Below are 25,573 nucleotides of genomic sequence, written 5' to 3' on the forward strand. Positions count from 1 at the left end.
TGACAGGGCAATGTTAGATCATAATTCCTTGGTTAATACAACAGTGATTTGTTAAATTTCGATTTAAAGCTTTCGTTACTGCAAGGATTCATCTTCTTTGGTTCTTTTGGTAAAGTCACGTAGAATGAGAATAAAATAATAAATTGATAAAATAAAATAACACAATAAACTTCTCACGACGTTTCGGCCACAACACAAGTGGCCTTCATCAGGTGAAGGGACGAGACTGTCTGGAGGACAGCGCTTTCGTGACTGCAAGGACTCATCTTCTTTGGTTCTTTCGGTAAAGTCACGTAGAATGAGAATGAAATAATAAATTGATAAAATAAAATAACACAATAAAATTCTCACGACGTTTCGGCCACAACACAAGCGGCCTTCATCAGGTGAAGGGACGAGACTGTCTGAAGGACAGCGCTGTCCTGGAGGACAGTCTCGTCCCTTCACCTGATGAAGGCCGCTTGTGTTGTGGCCGAAACGTCGTGAGATTTTTATTGTGTTATTTTATTTTATCAATTTATTATTTTATTCTCATTCTACGTGACTTTACCGAAAGAACCAAAGAAGAAGTGATTTGTTCCTTAATTCGAGCATAAACTGTCTGCGAGAGATCCCGGACGAGCCCCCAATTATGTTGTATGTGTGGGTGTGTGAAATTTGATGAAAATGATGAAAATTGAATGCATTTTGAAATTTGCATAATTTATCCAAAATTCTGTTAATGTGTGTAATTATGCGCAAAAAATATGCTAATTCGAGAGATAATCGTGTTAATTTATGTGATTGGGCGTGGTTATGATAATGCAGGTCGTTATGATAATTAGGTCCAGCTTCGGTGACGAGGATTGGGTTATGAATTGGAATAATGCAATTGATCGCATGCAGTTCTGTAGGTGTTCTGAGCATGAATGAGAGAGAGTCGATTCGACTCTGCTATTTTTTTTATTTCGTATTATCAATAAGGATACGATTATCTTCGATTTAACGTTTATTGATTACATGATGGATTATGGATTAGTGTGCTTATGATAGGTCCCCAAGATTCAGATCTCGTTCGCAGAACAATCTTATGCAGAATCATGGAAAGAATCACACACAAACCTTCTGCTTTAATCAATTTTATTTTTTAGATAAACTTTAATTTTTGGATAATATGAAAACTCAATCTCGGGATTTTAACACAACATTAACACGGTGACCATCGCGATTGCGTTGTTTCACTTTGATAACGGCACCTGTGGTTAATTCCCGACGCGTAACGCAATCGATCGGTTGTTGAGAGAGAGATTAAAACATGCAAACTATTCTATCAAAACCTTAACCTTATAATATGTAAATTCGTGTTTAAACATTGCCCACACAGTACCACATCCATTCATCGACCTTCAAGTCAATTCTTATCACGTTGTTAACAGTAGGACGATTGGTTATTATGCAACTCAATGACAGCAGTATTTTTCGTTATGAATTGATTTCTAATGCACCACCTTGGAGTGGCAACCCTTCTTGATTATCCCGATATGCGTATCGTGTGTCTTCTTTATCACTGGTTCAATTCTTTGCGTAAAGCAGACGCCGAGGTTAGCGTCTCTTGGGTCCAAAATGTGTGTTCCTGTGTGTTGCGGCGCGGTGGGGGAGTGAGGGGGAGAGTGTGGGGGAGGGGGGGGGGCATACGAACGGCTTTGTCACAGTTTCTGTCCACCGCTGGCTGGATGAGTCAGCACAACGCTCGCCGTCGTCGCACGATGATGGGTGTCGAGTGCGGGCCCGCTGCCCTCTCAGCGCTGGAGCTGATGGCGCACGCTCCTTCTCCTTGAAGATGCGCGAACGCGCCCGTGCTGGTTCGCTGACAGCAGTTCTCTCCACTGCTGGATGAGCTGCGCCGGCGCGCGCTCTTTCTGTGGAGCTGCTGACACTTTGTTGGCGGCTGGCCAAGCTTTTTCTTCTGTTGCGTGAGTTGAGTCGCACGTGCTCTCTCTGTTGAAGTGCGCGAACGCGCCCGTGCTGGTTCACTGACAGCAATTCTCTCCACTGCTGGATGAGCTGCTATACGCTCTTTCTGTTCGTTGTCAGCAGCAGGCTTCCTTCACTGCTGTGGTAGCTGCGCGCTCTTGCTTGGCGGCTGGCCAAGCTTTTTCTGTTGAATGAGTCGAGTCGGCACAACTCTCTCTGTTTCGGTGCCCGAGCGCTCTCAGCGCTGGTTCGCTGGCTCTCTGAGAGCAGGTTTCCTCCACTGCTGTATGACTCAAGTCGCACGCGCTTGGTCACTGGTTTGCTGAAGTTGTTGGCGGCTGCTCGTGCTGGCAGATACAGGCTCTTTTCCGCTGCTGGATGGCTGCTGCACGTGCTTGCTTGGCGGTGCTGCTGGATGGCTGAGTCGGCACAACGCTTGGCCGATGGTTCGTTGACTATTTGTTTGTTGGCGCTGGACGCTCTGCGATCTTCGCTACTCAGCGAGGCTCGCTCCTTGGAGCCAGTCACTCGCTGTGACTGCTCGTCTTGTCGACGTCTTGAATCGCTGCTTCTCTGCGCTGACTTGACTGGAAGACTGGAAGACGTTATATTCAAAAATAATTATCTCCGCGCAGTGAAAAGGGGGGGGGGGGGGGTGCGCGTGGTCTGTGTGTGTGTGCGTTCGTGTGTGTGTTTGTGTGCCATCTGCCACACCCCTGGCGGGGGAAGGGGGCGACCCTCTTCGTAACATCAAGCTTTCCTCACTAGGGTGTGAAATTCCTTTCTCGCGCTTTGCGGGAGATACAAAGGCGTCCGGGAGTACCTCTCTCTCTGGCTGCTTTCGGTTTAATGTTTCTCAAATACCATTTGATCTTATGTTTACCAAGGCTCGTGTTTTGTAACTATGTCCTTCCGACGCACCTCTCGGGTTATTCCGAGGTTTGCGTTGTTACGATGGAGTTATTTATTTTATAATAAAGATGTTTATCCTGAGTTTAAGAGGTCCGTTTCTTGATTGTTGGAATCCATATCCCTTGGTTCTGTAAGGTTATATAATGGAATATCTTTTAAGGTTAACACGTTATTATTAATGTTACGTGTGATTTGTATTGCAATTCCTTTAACTTAAAACTTGTTTGCTGGCTGTTGTGTGTGAGTGGGGTGTGTTTTCTCATTAACCCGTCTGGCTTGCTCCAGATGGCCCCTTGTGATAAGGTGTGGTTCCTGCTTCTCCGCGCTGCGAGAGAGACAAAGGTGGTCGGGGTTGCTTGGGATATTGTTTAAACTCTTTCGTAAGTTTGCCCGTTCGCCTCATTCCTTCTCGATAACCTTTGATGTGACTCGGTATTTCTGTCTCCAAGCTTTGTTTAACAGTAACAAGTATTAAAGGTGAAAATCATTTGATAGCGAATTAATTATTGGATAATAATTCACTGATGTATCTGGTGGCCTGGTCTTAATTGGAGTGAGCGCGAGGACCGCTAACTTTAGCTTATTCTTGTTATTGCATTTTAAATTTTAACCGTTGTTTTAATGACAAAGGAAAAAAATATATATATGGTTTAACACGTGGGCGTCCTCATGTCTGGCTTGCGGAGGGCTTCCCTCTGCGTGACCTCCCTTAGGGCACATCAACCACTTGTTCATCTGGAGATCTTCGCCGATAGCTGTTACATCCTCGCCTTGAGAGGTTTTTTTATTTCTTTATTTATTTATGGCCTGTTTATGATCTCCATCTGTGTTTGAGTGTTTTGGGTTTGTGTGTTTTATGCATTATTTCTCTTTATTGTTGAAATTTTTTTAATATATATCGGCAGATGTTATTGTTAATATAAATTTTGGAAAAAGGCTTATATATCCAACACCTCGCCCGGACCAACCCTACTGCGGTGGAGCCTTCTGCTCCTCAGCGCCTCTCCTGCTGCCCGGCATGCTGACTGGGGTGGAGCAGGATGCCACTCTCATCGACGGACCAGCGTAATGGACTCGTTCCAGCATATTCTTAGCTCTTTCGGTAAAGTCACATTGAAGGGAAACAATAAAATAATAAAATATATCTAAAAAAATAAAAATTCTCATGACGTTTCGACCATAACACAAACGGTCGTCATCGTTCCAGCATGTTGCGATTTCGTTGAAATCGGCCATGTGTTGTTCTTACCTCCTTATGTTACTGGATTCGTCCCTTAATTTTTTGTTCCCTTTTTTGTTCTTTCGGTAAAGTCACTTAGGTATAAAATAAAATAAATAAGGACGTTTCCGGTGCAAAACAAGCGTCCGTCATTAGGTGGAAAAGCATGGTCTGCTGCTGAGGCAGACTGTTTTGGGTGACGGAATTAACTTATGCGTCTCAACAACCTGAGCAGGGATTCCTGCTTCAGCAATCTTGCTGGGAAACATTTGTCTGGTGGCCTTTGAGATTATGAACCCCAGAACATGATGTTGTTCATGTTTGTGGTGCTGGTGATGAAACAGACCTTTGTCTGGAAGTCAACGTGTGTGTTGGGGATGTGATTTAAAATAGCCCATGGACTGTTCATCAGAATGTCTACACGTGTAGCCAAAGGGCCATAAAGAAGTGGCCGGGGCTAGTGCCTTTGGATTTCACTCTCATGCTCATATGTCCTCTGGATTGCACTCTCATACTCACATGTCCTTTGGATTGCACTCTCATGCTCACATGTCCTTTGCATTGCACCCGTTGTGTTGCACTCCCTTGTCGAGGAGGCCGCTCTCCTCCTTTTCTACAGTTACATGCTAATTTCTCACGTTAACATCATGCTAATCTCTCACTTTTTGCATGTAACTTTAAGATAGGAGGAGAGCAGCCTCCTCGTCGAGGGCATGGGAGTGGCTATGTTAAAGTGAGAGATTAGCATGATGTTAACGTGAGAAATTAGCATGTAACTGTAGAAAAGGAGGAGAGCGGCCTCCTCGACAAGGGAGTGCAACACAACGGGTGCAATGCAAAGGACATGTGAGCATGAGAGTGCAATCCAAAGGACATGTGAGTATGAGAGTGCAATCCAGAGGACATATGAGCATGAGAGTGAAATCCAAAGGCATGAGAGTGCAATGCAATGGACATGTGAGCATGAGAGATCTAAGAGTGAGGCATAGAGAGAGAGAGAGACACAGATAGTCTGAAATAACAGCTGACAGGCAGGTAGGATGGAAACATCACAGTCAGTTAAGACTTTACCTAGTCAATATCGTTCTTCCAATGATTGTTCAGTTTGTACCCATCTTCTCGGTTGACGTTGTGTCTGTGTTTATATATCTGGATGGCTTCATGAACAAATCTCTGAAGGTAGCTGGTAGGTTTGCAGAGTACCTTCATCTTGGAAAAATCTATTTCGTGTGAGCCCACAGCATTAAAACAATGATCGGCAATGGCAGAGGGATTGGTCCTACCATATTTCAGATCAGCCTTGTGTTCACGAACGTGGTCTGAGACATGTTTCATTTCTCCAATGTAACTGCTGCCGCAATCACAACTCAGTTTGTAGACACTAGGGTATTGCATGTCAGGAATCACATCCTTTACATATGGGATTAAATAACGGATTTTGTGTACTGTGTTGAAACGAACCTGGATCTCGTGTTTGTTTAAGATTTTGGAAATCTTTTTGGTAACCCCTGCTATGTACGGTCAAGTGATGGTTTTGGTTGGATCCTCAGAAGGTTGTCTCCGCATTGCTGAGAGACAGCTTAGCGGATTGTACGGTCCGAGTATCCGTTCATCCTGAGGGCTTGGTGTACGTGCTACATCTCACTGGCTAGGTGGTGCTGGTCGGAGATGCAATGGGCCCTATGGTGTAGTGTTTTGATGAGGGAATTATTCTGGGCTGGATGGTGGTGGGAGTCAGGCTTTAGATAGGCATCCGTGTGGATGGCTTTCCTGTAGACCGAATGTCCCAACGAGCCATCCAGGAATGGTAGCTTGCCATCCTTTCCAGTTAAATGGTGAATTTGATAGACGGGTGTATGAAATTGATGTTGAGAAATTGGTTCAATGCTGGCAGGCCATGTGGCCAGATGACGAACGTGTCATCCATGTCTCTCTTCCACAAAGAAGGACGTAGGGTGGATGTCTGGATGGCATCTGTCTCAAATTTCTCCATGAAAACATTTGCTACCACTGGCGATAAGGGAGAACCCATTCGGGGTACCCTCATTTTGTTTGTAGAATGTTCCATTCCAGGTGAATTATGTGTTGGTAAGACAGTGCCTTACCAAAGTTGGTACATCTGGATTCAGTCCTTGTTGGACCAAGTTTTCAATCATTGCAATGGTGAACAGAGTAGGCTACATCAAAACTGACAAGAAAATCATCCGGAGACAGTGAGATGTCCTTGATTAGAGAAACCAAGTGAGCTGAGTTAAGTACAGCTGAGGTGGACTTGCCCGTGAGAGGAAGCAGGATCTCAGACAGAAATCGGGCCAGTTTTTAGATGGGTGAGTTAATAGTGGAGACGATAGGATGGAGCGGGGTACCTACTTTGTGGATTTTTGGAAGGCTATTGTTATGGGTTGCACATCATTATGGGCTTCTCATCCTTCTTGGGTGCCACCTCTCTGAACGCACACCACGAGTTCTCCCGTGTTCCTGTCTCTTCGTTACTTATATCTTTAGCCAGGATGGCTAGTCTTTTTATTATGGGGGGGGGGGGGGGGTGATGTAATGAGAGAGTGCCAACCAGTGGGGGCCAGAAGGTAACTTGGTACAGGCACTATTATGTAATCACCATCCAATCCTAAGAGGGAACAATATCTGGGCCAAAGGTGACGGGCGGAGTCGGGAGAGATGCTTCGGGAACCATCGGGAAGGTTCCACGAGGGGGCGTGGCCAGAGGCAGAGCCTGGCTCCGCTGGGGAGAATATAAGCAGGGGCAGGGGAGGACTCGTGATCGGTGTGGGAAGCCTTGGGTCTGGACTGTGTCGCTGCTCGTCATCTCCTCTCACCGACCACTTGGCGGATCCCCCAGCAGAGCTCGCCTCTCCTCTCCAGCACACCACCAACCAACGGCGAGACCGGGAGAGCGGGGCAAACTCCGCTAGCGGATCAGAGAGAGATGCCTCGTCCACGGCATCGTGAAGATGGAAATTTTCCGGAGAAGGAAGGAGCGGAGCTGTGCAGTACTACAGTTGAATAAAGAAGCACCCCTTACAAGAACCATCGTGGAATGCATTTATTACACTAGCAACGACTGCATAAAGAATCCAACATTTTTACAGAATAAACGATCAAGTATAGTGTATCCTTTAGTTTAAATCTGAAATTACATTACACAACAGATGAGCTCAACTGTTGTACAATACAAGTATTGCTCGTGCAGCAGGGCTGAGGCTGCAGGGGCCTCATCTCTCTCTCTCTCTTGCCGATTCTCAGCTGCACACCGCTATGTACAGGAGGAATCTGCAGTGTTCTTGTGTAAGGGTGACCGGGAAGTACCGTTACCCTTTCACTATAACACATCCTGTACCTATTCTGTACGTGTAGGGAACAGCACGGGGTCTATAAGTGCTCCTAGGAACTCCACAGCAGTGTTGACGAGTAGTGGGAATCGGGTGACGAGACAAAGGTGGTTCTCTTAATGAGCATCACCACTCAGCTGGTTTCCGTTATCACAGCTCTCTCTGTATACGTGTCTTGTATTGTCTGTGGATTCTCATTGTAGTCGAGCTAACTCGTGATCTCATGGAGGTGGCAGTAGCTCCTCTGATAACCAGAGCTCGTGTCTCCGCGGCCGCACGGCTGTGCTGCAGACTGCGAGTGTGGTCCCGCGTACACATGCGGGGCCGGGCGGTGCCGCACTCACGGCGCTCGCTCCACACGGCGACGCTCGAGCAGCATCCCGCTTGGGCCATCACCTCGTTAGAATCAGTAACGAGTACCACCTCGTGGGAAGTCCACAGTGGTTGTTTTATCGGTCTCCACCGTAGAAATGTGGAATTTCCCCCACTGATTCAGAGCCAGCAGTGGATATAAGCGCCGCTCCACACGGTTGACCTGCAGAGGCTTCAGTGTCATCTAAATAGCGCAATGCAAGATTCAAAAATTACGTGCCACAAACACGACCACAACAATGTTTGTGCTCTTGGTAGAACCGTTAACAGGTTGAAACGTGTTAAGATGCCCGCATGAAGGCAGTGTTTTCAAATATTGAGTGCTCCTTGTGCCTGCTGCCTGCAGATGAGCTTGGGCAGTTCAAACGGCTGGAATGCAATGGCTGTGGAGAAGATCTGCCCTACGACTACCTCTCCATCATGCACTACGGCAGGTGGGCCTCCACAGACTATGGCCTTCACTCATGGCAACGCTTCACCCGTTGTTACACACAAGCATCGTGCGCTCTCTTGGAGGATTGTCAATAATAAAATAATAAACATACAGGCATCTGTTTCGAGGCCACGCACGTAAATAGACTCGACATTAAGAGAAAGCAAATAAAACGTGCTTTGGGTGACGGAATTAACTTATGAGTCTCAACAAGTAAAACCTGCGCTGGGTTTCCTGCTTCAGCAATCCTGCTGGGAAACATTTGTCTGGTGGCCTTTGAGATGATGACCCCCAGAACATGATGTAGTTCATGTTTGTGGTGCTGGTGATGAAACAGACCCTTGTCTGGAAGTCATCGTGTGTGTTGGGGATGTGATTTAAAATAGCCCATGGACTTTTTTCGATTTAAAGCTTTCGTGAGGATTCATCTTCTTTGGTTTTTATACTAGGTGCCTCTGTGGATGTGTAGGCTTTGACTTTACCATAGCCATTTCTGTGACCAGTCACAAGCTAATCACTCAGCAATTTCAATGCTAAATTATCCTGTTTTATTTGTACTAGGTGCCTCTGTAGATGTGTAGGCTTTGTCTTTAACATAACTATTTCTATGACCAGTCACAAGCTAATCCCTCAGTTATTTCAATGCTAAATTATCCTGTTTGATTTGTACTAGGTGCCTCTGTGGATGTGTAGGCTTTGACTTTAACATAGCCATTTCTGTGACCAGTCACAAGCTAATCACTCAGCTATTCCAATGCTAAATTCTCCTGTTTGATTTGTACTAGGTGCCTATGTGGATGTGTATGCTTTGACTTTAACATAACTATTTCTATGACCAGTCACAAGCTAATCCCTCAGTTATTTCAATGCTAAATTCTCCTGTTTGATTTGTACTAGGTGCCTCTGTGGATGTGTAGGCTTTGACTTTAACATAGCCATTTCTGTGACCAGTCACAAGCTAATCACTCAGCTATTTCAATGCTAAATTCTATGCTAATTCCTTTGTCAAGGCGCTCTGTTTCTTCTCACACAGCTTAAAGGTCGCGGTCTGAGCTTGGCTGTGTTCGCTCCAGCGCTGTCCTCCAGTCTCGTCCCTTCACCTGATGAAGGCCGCTTGTGTTGTGGCCGAAACGTCGTGAGAATTTTATTGTGTTATTTTATTTTATCAATTTATTATTTTATTCTCATTCTACGTGACTTTACCGAAAGAACCAAAGAAGATGAAGCCCATGGACTGTTCATCAGAATGTCTACACATTAAGTACAGTGTAGGAATTGCATCGCCTAAGCTGCCAGGAAAGAACATTTAATGAAAAAAATGAATGCACCAAACATTACCCAACATAAAATAATAATGAAGTATTGATTTATGTTAGTACAGCACTTCTAAATTCTGTTTCGACTCCGAGATAACCATTGTTAGGGGTCTCATCACCAATGATGTCTCCGCTGTGCTGAGAGTCGCGTCACGAGACTAACAAATGAGCACGGCGCTCCTTCAGTCTGCAGAGCACCGCACGGTGTGCACGGTCTCCCTCATCACAGAGAACACCGCTCAGTGTGCACGGTCTCCCTCGTCACAGAGAACACCGCTCGGTGTGCACGGTCTCCCTCGTCACAGAGATCACCGCTCAGTGTGCACGGTCTCCCTTGGCACAGAGAGCGGCGCCGCTCGGCTACTTGTGGAGTCGTTTGACCCGCAGAGCTCTCCCTTGGCACGGCACGGCCCTCGTTGTGCAGAGAGCGCTGGGCACCTCTCACTTATCTCATGTGCTGGGCGCCTCTCATTGCTAGGTAAAAGTAACTCAATATTCTATTGTTAGATTAAATTATGTAACTTTTATTTTGTACTTTGGTTTTTTTGGTGAACAAGCTGTAAACATTTAATAGGCTAGCCTTAAGAACTTGGTTTTTATCACAGGTTACTCTGGATGGTTCTTCTTCATGCTTGGGAGAGAAAGCTTTCCTATGTCTCAGTTTTCAGAGGGTTTTACCCCTTAGAGCTGGGCTCGGCCCAATTTTATTGTGAAACAGCTGTGCCCATTCGCATGCTAAACTAGAGAACCACCAAGCAACAGAAAGGATGCCTCTGTTTATTGCCATGCTTCACATTTTCGTAGGGGTAGACAACATTCAAAACAAACCAGCCCTGATGCCATTCATTGCTGTTTCACTGTTTGAGGTCGTGTCTATTTTAGAGTGCATGCGCATTATCGAGTAGCTGAATGCACGATAGCTACATGAGTACTAACCCTGAATACATGAAATCATGCATGCACATAGATACTGTAGACCTCTCTCTATGGCAGGGAGCAATTGAGTGTGTGAAAGGTGGTGGCATGGGTAATACAGCTGTGTCCCAGGGTACATTGGTGTACACGTGACAGACTCTAACGCGGCAGCCTCTTGTTTGCCACTAACGTACACTTGGCTTACGATCTGTACACTTCACCTCAATTGGTCATCATCTGTTCTGAGGAAGGAATTGATTACACATCTAATAAAGTAACCGGTAAAAGATTTAGAGCAGTAACCATTCACTCGAGTCCAGTGTGTAACGCGCTGATCTCCCCTCCAGGTATGCCTCCTCCTCGGACTACATGAGTGAGACGATCACCCCCACGACAGCAGCTAAAGCTCCCATCGGCCAGAGGAGCGGCCTCAGCCCCCTGGACGCGCTCAGGGTGCAGCGCAAGTACCAACCGGTTCGTCACTGACCATCAATCTTCACTGAGCTCACATTTTCATTTTACATGAACATAGCACAGTGTTAGAATCAGAGCCATGCAACACGTCAAGGTGTTGCCAGTGTAGGTGCAATCACATCATTGCTTTGGTCTTATTAATGTATTTGGGATCTTCTGAATCTGATGCAGGCTGGAATGAGCTCTCCAAAAATATTGGATGATATTTTCCTGCTTTAATTTGCAATTTGAAAGTGCAATTCCTTTTGTCCAGGCGAACCTTCGCTAAAGAACTCACCCTTGTGTATTTTTTCCTGAAACGTACAAACTGCGGCTATGAAACCCCGTAGTGAATCAGTTGGAGTTTATATTTTGGTTATTTTGACATTACAGTAGAACATTCAACATGCTGTGGGGGCGTGACGTTTCCCAATAGCTTAGAGCCACCGATGTTGGAGAGTAACGAGTCACCCCTAGAAAACATTACCCACAAATGACTCAACGGGGATTGGAAGACATTCCTACTTGCAGGCCGCACAGGGACAGCTGGCACTATGGGTGCTCTTTGAATGTTTTGAGTAGCTGAGGCATAATCACCATTTAAGTGCACATATTTCCATAAAGTTGAATGACATTTTCATGAATTGTAATCATTTGGTCATTTTCTGGGTTCTTTCGGTAAAGTCACGTAGAATGGAGATAAAATAATAAAAATAATAACAGAATAAAATTCTCACGACGTTTCGGCCACAACACATTCGGTCATTAATCAGAAAAAAGGTGTGCATGTGTTGTGAGTGTAAGAGTCGGCGGTGCTTGTTGAGTCGCTGCATCGGTGCCTGTCTAGAGATGACCCCCCTCCCACCTGCGCTCCATGGGGCATGGCCAAAATTCGCACCTGAATACACGCAAGGCCTTGCTCATTGATTCTGCTCTAATTGCTTGTCTTGTGCGTTATGATATGTTTGTTATGTTGTGCTAAATTTAATGATGCATGCTTTCTTGGGTTTTCAATCAGGTGCTTATGGTTTTATCTGTTGAAATTAGGAACAGGAATTGTCTCATAACTTATCCCACATTTCGCTTACACAGGAGACGGTGTCTCGATGGGCTTGCACCTGCGTCTATATAAATGTCATTGCTATTGCCGGAGGGTCTTTAGGCAACAGTGTCATGGACCGTTTACTCCTCACCAATGTAAAACACTGGTGGCTGTAGCGCTGTAAACGACCACACAGCAACCAGCTACTCTGCCAACTCCTGGTTGAGAAGGCAGTGGACAGCGCCAGGCTTGCGCCATCAACTGCCTTCTGCTTGACCGGTTGTTACATTTTACTTGTAAAAATAATCTGCATCTCATAATAAATACATTTCCTTGTGCTCGGCTCCTTCTAGACAATTAATTATTATTTGGGATCGTGCTAAGTGAACACAGCACATAATGACCTACACTCACCATCATCACCAATTGTCTATCCACTGCTGGATGAAGGCATCTCCATTTTGTCAACTTCTCTCATGGTCTTGCACTACAATCCATAAACGATGATATCACTCCGTTTCCATGGTGGTTGTACACTTGGGCATGTTCCTCGCTTTGGTTGTCATCCCATCAGCAGTCTCATCTATTGGCTATCGCACTTATAGCGATGTCTTCAGTTTGTCTTTGTTCCCTGGTCCACGTGTTGCTGTATGTGTCTCTCAGTATAATTCTATGCATGCATCTCTCCATGCTTCTTTGCACAATCTTCAGCTTTATTTCATACTCCTTGTCAGTGATGACGTTTCTGACCCATTTTGTATCATGGGTAATATGCACCGGTTTAAAAAGTTTTCCTCAGGAACATGAATATGTTGCATTTCATAATCAAATTCAGTTAATACTGTTGATCCCGATCCACCTTGAGTAACTGGCCTAAACTTAGTCTGCTGTGTGTTCCAGCTGTTTCCCTCCAAACTTGTTTATTTCATTTAACAAACTTTCATTCTTTACTTTTTTATATTTATCTTAGGCCCAATATTATTAAATTATATTATAATTTCACGTTAATAGTTTTTTATTGTCGTCAGTAAATCTGAGATGGTTAATACTTTCTCTATGTTTGTGTCTTCATTGTTAAATCTAATTTCACAATATACATTCGAAAGTTGCAGCATCTTATTGACTGACCTCTCTTCTAATTTGTATTTTGGTTTTCCATTTGCCCCTCAATTTTTTTTATTTTCATAAACTTGTTCTGCGTGACTTGTTTTGTGCATGTCTTGAGTTCAACTTCGCAGCCTTCTTTGTCAAGTTCATCAATCATGTCCTGTGGTTGTTTTATTGGTTGTTACGATGACTATGGAATCAACAAATGCGAAAGTTAAAGCCATTTTTTTAATCACGGAGGTCAAGGTTTTTGCGGAAGAGCTAATTTTAATAAATTCTAAAGTGAAATCTCGAAAAGGCTGTAGAGACAAATAACATTAGGCACTTCCTTTATTTCTTTTTTAAAAATGCGTCATGTGGGAGGGGCTGTCCCTGTGTGAGCCGGGCACCCCATATTGACTTTTCTTTATTAACGGATTCCATTTGAATGCCATAAAGAATTAAGAAAATTACTTCATAGATCCACTTGGTTTAAATTGTGTTTTATAGTTAAATAACAATTTAAATAATTATTTGTATTCAATGAAATATCATACTATATTAGGAAAAAGTTTTGCCCGCTGTTTGGCTGGCTAGAGTGAGGGAAGGGGGGTCATGTCCAACGGACGTACCAGCTGCCGGTATTATTTTTAAACACCAAGAACAGTTTTAGGCGTGGCACTGCCCCTCGTTATTTTGTCACCTTTCCGTGAAATAGTTTTCTTCTCGCACTTCAGCCATATCATTTACTAACATTACCGTGAAAAAATCATGACGTTGGAGACAGGTAAGTCTCTTTTTATGTTATTGCTCCAATCCATATTTCACAAATATCAAATGTTGCTGTGAATAGCCTTGGGGCTAGCATATAGCTCTCCCTGACACTTCTGATTTGTATTTTTTTACTCTTTGCTTGCAATATCAATGTAGTGGCTCCTTCTTTGTAAATGGTATTGCTAATCTATGTTTGGTTTTACACACTCTCTAAGTTGTTAATACACATGACTGTTTTCTTTCAGAACCTAGCTGGTGTGTCGGAGGACAGAGCCTTGAAGGACGCTGTTGCTAAGGTATGGCAGTGAAGAGGAGTGAATAAGTGTGAGCAATGGGAGTGAATCTGGGTGTTCGTTATTCATAATTCACCCTTCACGCGAAAATCAACAAAGCACACACCTCCAACATTGCCCAGCAGCAGGAGCAGTAGAAGCCATGCACGACGAGACTCATCGACTCCTGCCTAAACGTGAAACTTGCGTGTTCAATAGACAATCATAAACATACATTCTGGAGCTGTTGCAGTGAATAAAGATACGTTTAATAGTTCTGTAACCTATGTTAGTGCATTTTTAAAATAAAAATTCTGGAGAGGGAGCGTTCTTTATCAAGACAAGACTGCAAAGCTTCAAGATAAATGACAAAATAATCTTAGCTCTTTCGGTAAAGTCACGTTGAAGGGAAACAATAAAATAATAAAATATATATATATATAAAACAATAGACGTTGCTCTCAGGGGCCTGGGTCACATCGCTGCAGACGTAGCAAGATCTGAAATCGCTGCAACCCTCAAAAACGCTAAGATGCCAGCTAGCAACCTCAGCAAAGATGAACGTTTTGAATTATATAAATTAAAAAGAGGGATGACATTGTAGTCCTCTCAGCTGACAAGGGCAATGCTACTGTCATCATGGATAAAATAGAATATAACAACAAAATTAAAGAATTACTCGACGATGGTAGCTATACAATAATAAAAAGAGATCCCACCAACAGCCTCGTCACACAAACCAACAAAATAATTTCTGATTCAACCGCATTAATTGATCAATCTAAACAGTTTTCGTTGAAACCTTCTGCTGCCAGGCCACCAAGATTATACGGCTTACCAAAAATACATAAAGTAGATACACCCCTTCGTCCCATCGTCTCTACTATCAACTCCCCCACCTACAAACTGGCTCGTTTTTTGTCTGAAATCCTGCGTCCTTTCACTGGAAAAACCACCTCTGCTGTTCAAAATTCCACTCACCTGGTATCGACAATCAAGGGTATTTCCCTGTCCCCAGACGACCTGCTTGTCAGTTTTGATGTAGTTTCCTTATGCACCAAAGTTCCTGTACCTGACACCATCGCAATCATTGAAGACTTGGTTCATCAAGGACTAAACACTGAGGTACCCCCCCTGGTGAGACACTGTTTAACCAATACATACTTCACTTGGAATGGAACTTTCTACAAACAGAGGGCACCCCAATGGGCTCCCCCCTATCTCCGGTTATAGCTAACATTTTCATGGAGAAATTTGAGACTGACGCCATCCAGACTGCAACTCTGCGCCCAACCTTATGGAAGAGGTACGTGGATGACACTTTTGTCATCTAGCCACATGGCCGGCCTGCTCTAGACCAATTCTTCGACCACATCAATTCCATACACCCAGCCATCAGATTTACCATGGAAGTCGAAAAAGATGGCAAGCTACCTTTTTTGGATGTCCTAATGAAAAAGAGACCTGATGGTTCAATGAGCTACTCTGTCTACAGGAAAGTTACCCATACGGATGCTTATCTAAAACCGGATTCCCACCACCATCCATCACAGAAGAATTATCTCATCAAGACTCTGTACCATAGAGCCCAATGCATATCCGACCAGGAACACATAGGCAGTGAACTCAAGCACGTACACCAAGCTCTTAAGGCTAATGGTTACACCGACTATATAATCCGCAAAGCTATCACTCAAACCATGAAGAAGGACCCTCTTGAGGAGCCTTTCAAAACCATCACTTTACCCTACATTGCGGGGATCACAAAAAAGATCTCCAAAATCTTGAATAGCATAAGATCTAGGTCCGTTTCAACACATTACATAAAATCCGTGATCTGGTTCCGTCTGTAAAAGATGTGATTCCGGACATACAGAACCCTGGTATCTTCAAACTAAGTTGCCTCTGTGGTAGTAGTAACATTGGAGAAACCAAACGCCATGTCTCGGACCGCATTCGTGAACACAAAGCAGACCTTAAACACGGTAGGACCAACACCTTGGCCGTGGCAGATCATTGTTATAATTCAGTAGGCTCACATGACATTGGCTTCTCCAAGACAGAGGTTCTTTGTAAGCCATCTCGCTACCATGAGAGATTCGTTCATGAGGCTATCCACATATACAAGCACAGAGACAATTTCAACCGAGAAGATGGATTCTGGCTTAGCAATCATTGGAAGGATTTGATAAACCATTTCAGGTCTTAATTGATTGTTCACGCTTATGGTGGCTTTCAGACAGCATACATTAATTTTTTGTCTCCCCCCTCCTCTTTTCAGAACATAGATGGACTCGTCCTTCTAAATAAACTGCCAAATCGCTGCCCGTGGCGCTAACGTATTTTTAATAAATAAATGGACCGTTTTAAAATAAATAAATAAATGTGAACCGACACTTCTTTCAAATCTTTCTTGCCGTTGGTTTTTCACACCTGATGATGCCCGTTTGCGTTATGGTCGAAACGTCGTGAGAATTTTTTTTATTGTTTTATATATATTTTATTGTTTACCTTCAACGTGACTTTACCGAAAGAGCTAAGAATATGAATTACTGCAGTCACGAAAGCTTTAAATCAAAATAAATGACAAAACTAAAATCATATTCAACAGGCTAACTGAGCAATCGGATAGATATATCATTGAGAGACAAATAGCAGAACACATGGCTCAGGGAACACACGCAAGTGAGAGACATCAAATACATCTTTCAGAAAACTAAGTGGGCTTGGGGAGGACACGTCAAGAAAAGGAATGATTGCTGGTGAATGAGACTAATAATGGAGTGGCAGCCAAAGGATGTAGCATGCCGACAGGATGTCCTGTGTTGAGATGAAGTGATGAGATCAGCTCGCGTGGAGGAGATAGATGGATTGTTTCATTGTGAATTCGGGAGAGATGGCCACAGCTGGCGGAGACCTTCATCCAGCAGTGCATGGTGATGATGATGAAAAATCCTAACATCATTGTTACATTGAACATGATTCCCCGCTTCAACTGGGCCATACGCTGGCTTTAAATCAGGTGTAGTGCTGTGAGTGTGAGGTGAACAGCCGAGGGTGAATGTGCGGTGTGTTTTCCTCTAGACGGCCGCTCTCTGTGAAACCCTGGAGGAGCCTCCTCGTCCGGTGAGTGTTCCTGAGTCCTGGTGACTTGCACAGCGACGTGCGCCACGCAGGAATTCACGTTGTTGGTCCCTGTTAGACGGTACACATGGTGGTGGTGGTGAAACAGCCGGCCACAAGATGCGTGGACACAACCTCGATAGGGTCTTGTTGGTGGGACAAGGAACACCCACGCTTCCTTTCACCATTCGAGTCACAACATCACAACTTTCCCAGTAGATCAGGCGTTGCTTTTTGTAACTGCATCGTGTAAACAAAACGTTAGCATGATGAAGTGAAGTGATATTATATTTGTATACAGAGCATTTTAAAGTAGCGTTGAACGTATTTTGCACTGAAATTTAACATGCTCCTTGCACATTGTGGTTAACTGTGACACTATGTTGTGTTTGTCATTGCGAGTTAAGTTACGATATTGTTACTTTTGTTTCTAGACACAAGATGTTTCAGCACAAATGGAGGTAAGCGTGTTTGCACCACAGGGAAGAAGAGGGAAGCACGACATGCAGGACTGCAGCCTGCATGAGTGAACAACATGTGTGGACTAGCACACATGAACAATCAGCAATCCCCCACACTCACGCCCACCTACCTGCCTTGACTTGGTGTTATTTACGTGTAACTTTGTGCAGACATTTGCATATTCCTTACCATGTTGCAAGCATATACGCGCACTAATCAGATTACAGAGCGTTCATCACCCAGTCGTGTCTGCACAGCTCGTTTCACTGTACGCGCTACATTGAGAACTCGTCCAGCATGAGGGAATGTGGGCGACAGGATCACCGACAAGAGGAGTTCCCTTGGGCTAAATGTAGCTGTCCATACCTACCAGGAGCTTGCCCTTGCCACTGTTGCCCAGCTTTATTTCCATTGAGCTTTCATTGTGGATCTGCCCTGTGCTGTTATAGACTTGTTACACTTAATGCAGACCGGGTTCCGCAAGGTGATGAAAGGGCAGTTGGGCTGGTTTCTCGTTGCCTTCTGCAACATTTTTGTGTTATTACCAGGGCAACTTTCTGCACTTTACAGTCTAATATACTGCACATACCTACGTAAGCCACCAATGGCTGTGTTATTACACTAGTCTTATGGCTCAAGTAAGTTTTAATATTGGTCATGATGGCCTATCCCATAGGGCACCCTTAATGAGTATGGTGAAACGATTAATTGCTTAATTCATCTGATGCTCATGATACATGAAAACATGCGTGTGATAAATTAATTGTATTTAAATGTATTGCAGCCACTAGAGGCAGTACAGTGCATCACAATATAAAAATATTTCTTCTCGAATCAAATCCAACCATCGTGACGATTCTTCAGAATGCGATGGGGCAGAATCATTCCAGGCTCTCACCTGCACAGGAGCGATTCAGAGGCAAGGACCAGATCTGCTCAGTTATAATGGGAGACAACTGCTTAATATTTGTGCATGTCATCGCAAACACCAGCAGTGAGACGACATGACAACTTCCATTTTAACTCCTCATTATAGTTCGCCAGTATTGCTGGTAAGTTATTCTACATCACTACAGTTACTCGGGTTGCCAAACGCAATAGCCCTCAGTAGATGAATTGGTGCAGCATGAAGATTACTTAAGATAACCTCAGAAAATTTCTGAAATGTGTGCTGGCCACCGCATCTTTAAATGCAGTTTAATTTAAGCGTAAAACACTGCAAATAATGTTACTGCAATAGTATAATTTTTAAACGTCACATACATTAAGGCGAAAGAGAAATAAACAACCATACAACGTGATTGCAAAACCTCACAATGCATTGCCTTGTCAGGCCCATGAGAAGAGTATCCTGCGTGTTGACCCACACAGACACGCAACTTTTTCTTAATCCCATCACATTCTACTGCTTTTGCCGCTCATCCGATCTTATGATTCAACGTCATTCTCAAAGTTGCGTCGGATCCCATTATGCACAGATCGTTTACCCCTTGTCATCATGATACACAGTGCAATCCCTTGGTGTTGTAAAGTTGTATATTTCAACAACATAAAAAATGTGCACTGCGTGCAAAAAAACTCAGCTTTATGCATTATACAAAATCACCAGTTCCTGAGGATTTCAACTGTCCAGAGCATTTAAGTGTCATCTTCGTGTAAATGTGGGTTTTCTGTGGGTACTCCGTTTCCTCCTACATGAAGCCAAACACTCATTCATGTGTTTGGTACATGGGCCACGGTCCGGGATTTGTCACTGTTAGCCATGTGTGCAGTATTTGCAAGACAAACACTTTTCTAACGCATACAAGGCATAAATATAATGCCTTTGTCATAGCCTTAGTGCTATAAGATTACCAAGTGTACTTATTGTTATGAATGGCTCTGTTTAACACGTAGGCTTTCGCGACCAATATTTATCATAATAAAGGTTTTTGGGTTAGATCGCGTTATTTATAAATGTGTCGTAACCCTCCACCACCCGACACGGCCAATCAGCAAAAAAGTGTCACGTTGACAAAAGACAAATAGTTCACTACTTTAGCCCACCGGTGTGTTGAAGAGTGAATCCACAACATTTACAGTTTGAGTACGACGTTTCGCTAGTAATTACATCCAGCATGATCGGGCAATTCGCCAGACTGGTAAAGCCCTCGCTTGCTCCCGGTCTTAAATAGAGCCGCAGGGTGACGTCATCATTTAACTCATTTCAGGTGCAGTGATTTGAGGCGGAGGGGGGGTATTGTAATTATATAATCGATTGATAATCAGTCAATGGTTATGATTAGTAATGAGTTGTAGATAGTAATTAGTTGTAATGTGTGTTATTGTGATAATATGCTACGTTAGTAATCCTTTAATTAGTATGTGTTTCCTCTATAAGGAATTGTAATATGTATTATTTAATAATACGCTTCCAAGCCGCACTAAGCCTGTAGCTGTCAGAGCGATTAAAGTTATTTCTATTCCTCTCAATTTCAATGGATTCTCTAATTAGTGTTTGCCAGTAATAATTAGTTTAACACAACACTTCAACGTTATCAAAATCAATTGAGTGTCCTTGTTGACAAGCATGTTCTGCCACTGCCGACAGTTGTGTTTGAGATAATTTAATATTTCTTTGATGTTCTTTTAGTCTTATGCTGATGTTACGTCCCGTCTGTCCAATATAGCTCTGTCCAAACATCCAACTGCGGGACTGTTTTGAAATATAATTTCAATACAGTGATACTTTCCTAGATGAGTTAATAATAATATGAATCCTTGTAACATATCACGGGGAGGGGGGGGGTGATGTAGTGGAGTATTAAGGTGCGTGGTGGAGGCGGCGTGATTGCATGATCACACAGACAGTACGGGTTATCTTGGGTCAGCTTGTAGCGAAGGCAAAAACAGTATGGGTCATGTTAGGGCAGCCAGGTGCAAAGGCTGGGATGATGAGGTAACGGTTGTGCTAATTAAGCCAGAGGACCAGCAACAGTGGTGATTGGCTGGGGCTGTTGTCAAGGGCGAGGAGGCGTCCAGATGTCTGGAGAAAGACAGGTGTTTGAGGACGCGTAGCGTGGAGAGGCACGCGGGCCAATTAATTAGCGGTAATGTGAATGTAGATAAAATGGGGAGACGTACAGAGAGTCGAGGAGCGGGAGTTGGGAGCTGGACGAAGCAAGACGTGGAGTTGGGAGAGCTTGGAGTCAACAGGGGGAATTGAAGTGTGGAGAGTTGAGAGACAGAGTTGAGAGAGAGTTGAGAGACAGAGTTTGAGAGACAGAGTTTGGAAGACAGAGTTGAGAGACAGAGTTTGAGAGACAGAGTTGAGAGACAGAGTTGAGAGACAGAGTTGGAAGGAGAGAGCGTAGCGATAGCGAAGCTGAACAAAGACGAAGTAGTTAGCAGTGGAGTGAGCGTAGCGATAGTGGAGCTGAAAAAGAGAATAGCCAGCAGTGGAGTGAGCATAGCGATAGCGGAGCTGAAGAGAATAGCCAGCAATGGAGTGAGCATAGTGATAGCGGAGCTGAAGACGCTGTGTGCGAAGTCGCTGAGTGCGAAAACGCTGTGTGCGAAGTTGCTGAGTGCGGAGTTGCTGAGCACGGAGTCGCTGAGTGCAGAGTCGCTGAGTGTGAAGCAAGCAAAGTGATTGTGGGGGAGTGGAGAGACAAAGGTGGCGAGCGAGTCGAGTGAAGCACGGCGAGTGAGCCGTGGCGACCTGGATATTGTGGAATGTGGAGGACATGATGAGAATTGTAAATAAAGCGGCGTTCGGAGAAAGACTGAAGTTGTCCGAGTGAAATTGAACACTACATTTGGTGTCAGAGTGACTACGAACCACGCCGAGATGTCGAAGAAGGCGGCCAAGAAGAAGAACGTGCCGGTGGACTCGTCCGACGACAGCAACGACGAGGACGTGCTGCCCGTGTCCGGCCAAGTGGCCGATACTCCTCCGGAGGGGCTTGTCGAACGGGAAATTACAGAACGAGACGGCGGTTCGAGTGAGGCCGAGACCCCGGGACCGTCGGGTGATTGGAGAGTCCTCATAGCCCAGTGGGAGGCCAGGATGGCGACATTGACGGAGGCGTTCAACCGCTTTATGACATCGGACCTCGTACAACCGGCGGTGTCAAGTCGACTAGCAGATGTTGCCGCGGGATCGAAGCGATTGGAGAAATCCGACGACGATGGAGCGCAGCCGTCGGGAACAGCACGGCGACTTCATGTGCAGCAATTCGAGGCCAAAGTTGGTGATTGGACGGCATTTACAAGACGGTTCCGAGCAGCTTATCAATCTCTGGAGTGGACTGAGGATGCCGCGCTGCGGGCACTGCCGACGGCCCTCGATGATGATTCCTTGACGACGTTTAATGATTTCCCTGCCGCCGTCAGGTCAACGCTGGACTGGGCATTCGCGGCAATGAGAAAGGTGTACGAGCCGCGGTCGGTCGCCAAACATAGATTTCAGCAAAGAAAGCGGGAGGGTACGGAATCCCCTCTTGTGTTCCGCAGCGCGCTGTTGGCCCTCGCTCAAGTAACATACCCAGCGATGGACCAGGAGGCCCTAGATTCCTTGCTGCAGGAGAAGCTTTTGCAGTTGGCGAAGGAGCTACGAGTCGTCCTTTCGCTTCCTGACAGCAACAACGACGACGACATGTCGTCTCTACAGATCACCAGGAACATCAAAGTCAACCTGGACCTCCGCGACGAGCCAGCGGTGGTGGGTGTGCAGCCATTACTGATGAGCGCTGCCGCGTCCGAGAGCGCGGTGACGGTGGATGAGGCGCCGCCGATTGCAGTGGTGGCCGGGGTACCACCCACGGGCATGCTGCAACGTCCCGCGATGTAAGGAGGTGGCACGTAGCGGACGTGCTACGAGTGCGAACGGAGAGGATATCTCGCCCGCGATTGCTGGCGGCGCAGGGGTGGCCTTCCAAGGGCGCCGACCAGCTACAACCGAGGATTCCCCCAGGACCGAGGATTCCGGGTGAATCGCGATACATTCAATACACGGCCGCTCTTTCCACATCCCCATCTGCATTATCTCACCCATTCACATCTCATTCGTATGTTGCGCAAGGTCAGGACGTGTGGGGCGCGTTGGTGCATTGTGTTTTGGGAGCTGCGCCGGGGTCGTCGGATGTGATGGCACTTATTCAAGGGGTGATGTTCAGCGTTATTGTTGATACAGGGGCTTCTGCAACCCTTATCTCATTACGAACTTTTCGCTCGTTGCCAACTTCACCCCAGGCCCTAGAACCGGTTGACGGGCCGTGCATAGCAGCAAATGGTGGCAGCCTCGGTATTATGGGTTGTATGGTCGCGACGATTCAAATTGGGGGAGTGAGCATTACGGGGAAAGTTTTGGTTTCCACGGCCTTGGCTGTACCGTGTTTGCTGGGCACGGATTTTTTGCAAAGGATGCCGCTTAAATTTTCGATAGAGAAGGGGTATTTGGAATTGCCATCGGGAAAATGTCTGAAATTTTTGGGGACGCCTTCTAAGTTCGCGATTGCGAACGCTGTGGTGCAGGCCGTGGTGAGCCGCACCGTTCACGTTCCGCCTGCCACGCAGATACTTGTGCCGCTGCACCTTAAAAAACAGTTGCCTTTCGATGAGCAACGGGAGGGTATATTGCTGACACCCTCAAATGCTGTATCACGGATGCCCACTTTGGTAGGGGCGTTGACTATTGTACCGGCAAATTGCGACCCTTTCATACAAATTGTAAATGCGGGACACAAACCGGTCGTCATTCAGGAGGGTACCACGTTAGCACATGCAACGGCAGCGCCGGGTCCGGAAGGGGAGGCGTGTTTGGCAACGGGACAGAGTGAGATGTTGTTGGATGACGGAGAGGATCCGGACTGGTTGCGAGATCTTTATATGCAAAACCCCGAACTAACGCCTGTGCAACGGTCGCGTCTTCATGGGTTGCTCGTGGAATTTAAAGATGTGTTCAGTTCAGGTAAATATGACGTGGGTCGTACGTCGTTGTTGCGGCATCATATTGACACTGGGAATGCACCCCCAATCAGATTGAATACCCATCGTGTAAGTCCGCTGGAGAAAGATTGTATTCGGCGAGCCGTTGATGAGATGTTAGAACAGGAGATCATTTCTCCTTCATCCAGCCCGTGGCGAGCTCCTATTGTACTCGTTAAAAAGCGTGATGGGGCCATGCGATTTTCTGTTGACTACCGAAAACTAAATAAGGTTTCTGTGGCGGAAGCGTATCCGCTCCCACGTATTGATGATTCACTAGACGCCCTGTCCGGTGCAAAAAAATTTTCGACCCTCGATCTGTTGTCGGGCTTTTGGCAATTGCCCCTGGATGAGGAGTCTAAACCCAAGACCGCTTTTCGGACACCACACGGGTTGTTCCAATTCAATGTACTCCCGATGGGGCTCCATTCCGCGCCGGCCACCTTCCAACGATTAATGGAACTCGTGTTGTCAGGACTGCAGTGGGAGTCGTGGTTAATATATCTGGACGACATCATTGTTTTCAGTAAGGATTTTGACGAACATTTGCAACGGTTGCGTGCTGTTTTTGGCTGAGTGCGGCACGCTGGATTGAAATTTAAACCCCAAAAGTGCCATTTGTTAAGGACGTCGGTTAAATATTTGGGGCAGGTTGTTAGCGTGTCTGGGGTGGCCACTGATCCAGAGAAGACGAGTTGCGTGCGAACGTGGCCGGTACCGAAAATAGTAGGGGAGGTGCGTAGCTTTGTGGGCTTCGCGTCGTATTACAGATGATTTCTTAAGGATTTTGCCACGATTGCGAGGCCATTGCACATGCTCACCGGTAAGGGTGTGAAATTTCAGTGGGGGGACGTGGAACAACGATCGTTTGAAGTGCTGCGGGCCGCGTTGGCGGACGCACCTCCGCTTGGATATCCGGATTTTACGAAAACCTTTATTCTTGACACAGATGCCAGTGATACAGGCATAGGCGCGGTTTTGTCACAAATGGTTGACAGTGTTGAAAATGTTGTGGCATATGGCAGCCGGGTGTTGTCCCCGGCCGAACAGAAGTATTGCATAACGTGCAGGGAGTTGCTGGCCATCGTGCACTTTGTTCGACTGTACCGACCGTATTTGTATGGCAGAGATTTTTTGATCCGCACTGATCACGCAGCACTACAGTACTCGTTGCGAGTTGACCAGCCGTCAGGACAGATGGCCCGTTGGCTCGAGACCCTCCAGGAATACTCTTTCACGATCCAGCATAGAAAGGGGACGCGTCATGTTAACGTTGATGCATTGCCAAGATTGCCGCAACCGACTGGCTCGTGTCGGTGTGCAGAGGGCTCGCTGCGTTGCGGTCTGCCGCTGCAGGACGTTCCGACAATGGTCGCTGCAGCGGATTCAATTCAGCCGGAAGCGATTCCCGCTGTGGGATCGGGGTTGTTGGGGTTGACGTTGGGTCAGTGGAAGCACTTACAGGTGGATGATTCCTCCCTGACCAGGATGAGGCTTCGTGCCTCTCGCTCAAGGGGATCGGAAGATCGCCCCTTTCTAAACTCGTTGATGGTCTCCTCGTTCTGTATTGTTGTTCCGATTGTGTTGCGCGGGAAACTCATTAGTGATACTCATCACAAATTGATGCATTTGGGGGAGAAAAAGACTGCGCTGACCTTGGGGAAAGATTTCTACTGGCCGGGGATGTATAACGATGTTCAGCGAGTCGTAAAAGAATGCCATGAATGTGCACGGCGGAAGGCGCCGCCGCGACCCTATTGTATACCATTGCAATCGATAAGGGTTTCGCGTGTCAACGAAATTCTTGCCCTAGATATATTGGGTCCGTTTCCCGTCACCCCCCGGGGGCATAAGTATCTGCTCGTCGGGGTGGAGTACCTTACTCGCTGGCCTATGGCATGGCCACTGGTGGACCAATCTGCGGCGT

General features: G+C 45.7%; 1 protein-coding gene across 2 annotated transcripts in view; it reads left to right on the forward strand.

Annotated features, from left to right (window-relative positions):
- Positions 1 to 25,573, forward strand: part of LOC116940914 (uncharacterized) — a 260,064-nt gene that overhangs the window by 225,521 nt on the left and 8,970 nt on the right. For both annotated transcript variants that reach the window (XM_076056432.1, XM_076056365.1), the window contains exons 31-35: positions 8,150 to 8,237; positions 10,815 to 10,941; positions 14,068 to 14,118; positions 17,179 to 17,220; positions 17,652 to 17,678. In XM_076056432.1, coding sequence (XP_075912547.1) covers positions 8,150 to 8,237; positions 10,815 to 10,941; positions 14,068 to 14,118; positions 17,179 to 17,220; positions 17,652 to 17,678 — 335 coding nt within the window. The remainder of the gene's footprint in view (positions 1 to 8,149; positions 8,238 to 10,814; positions 10,942 to 14,067; positions 14,119 to 17,178; positions 17,221 to 17,651; positions 17,679 to 25,573) is intronic.

This window comes from Petromyzon marinus, chromosome 1 (assembly GCF_048934315.1).
Source record: "Petromyzon marinus isolate PM22_M1 ecotype Great Lakes invasive population chromosome 1, UKy_Petmar_22M1.pri1.0, whole genome shotgun sequence".
Taxonomy (NCBI): domain Eukaryota; kingdom Metazoa; phylum Chordata; class Hyperoartia; order Petromyzontiformes; family Petromyzontidae; genus Petromyzon; species Petromyzon marinus.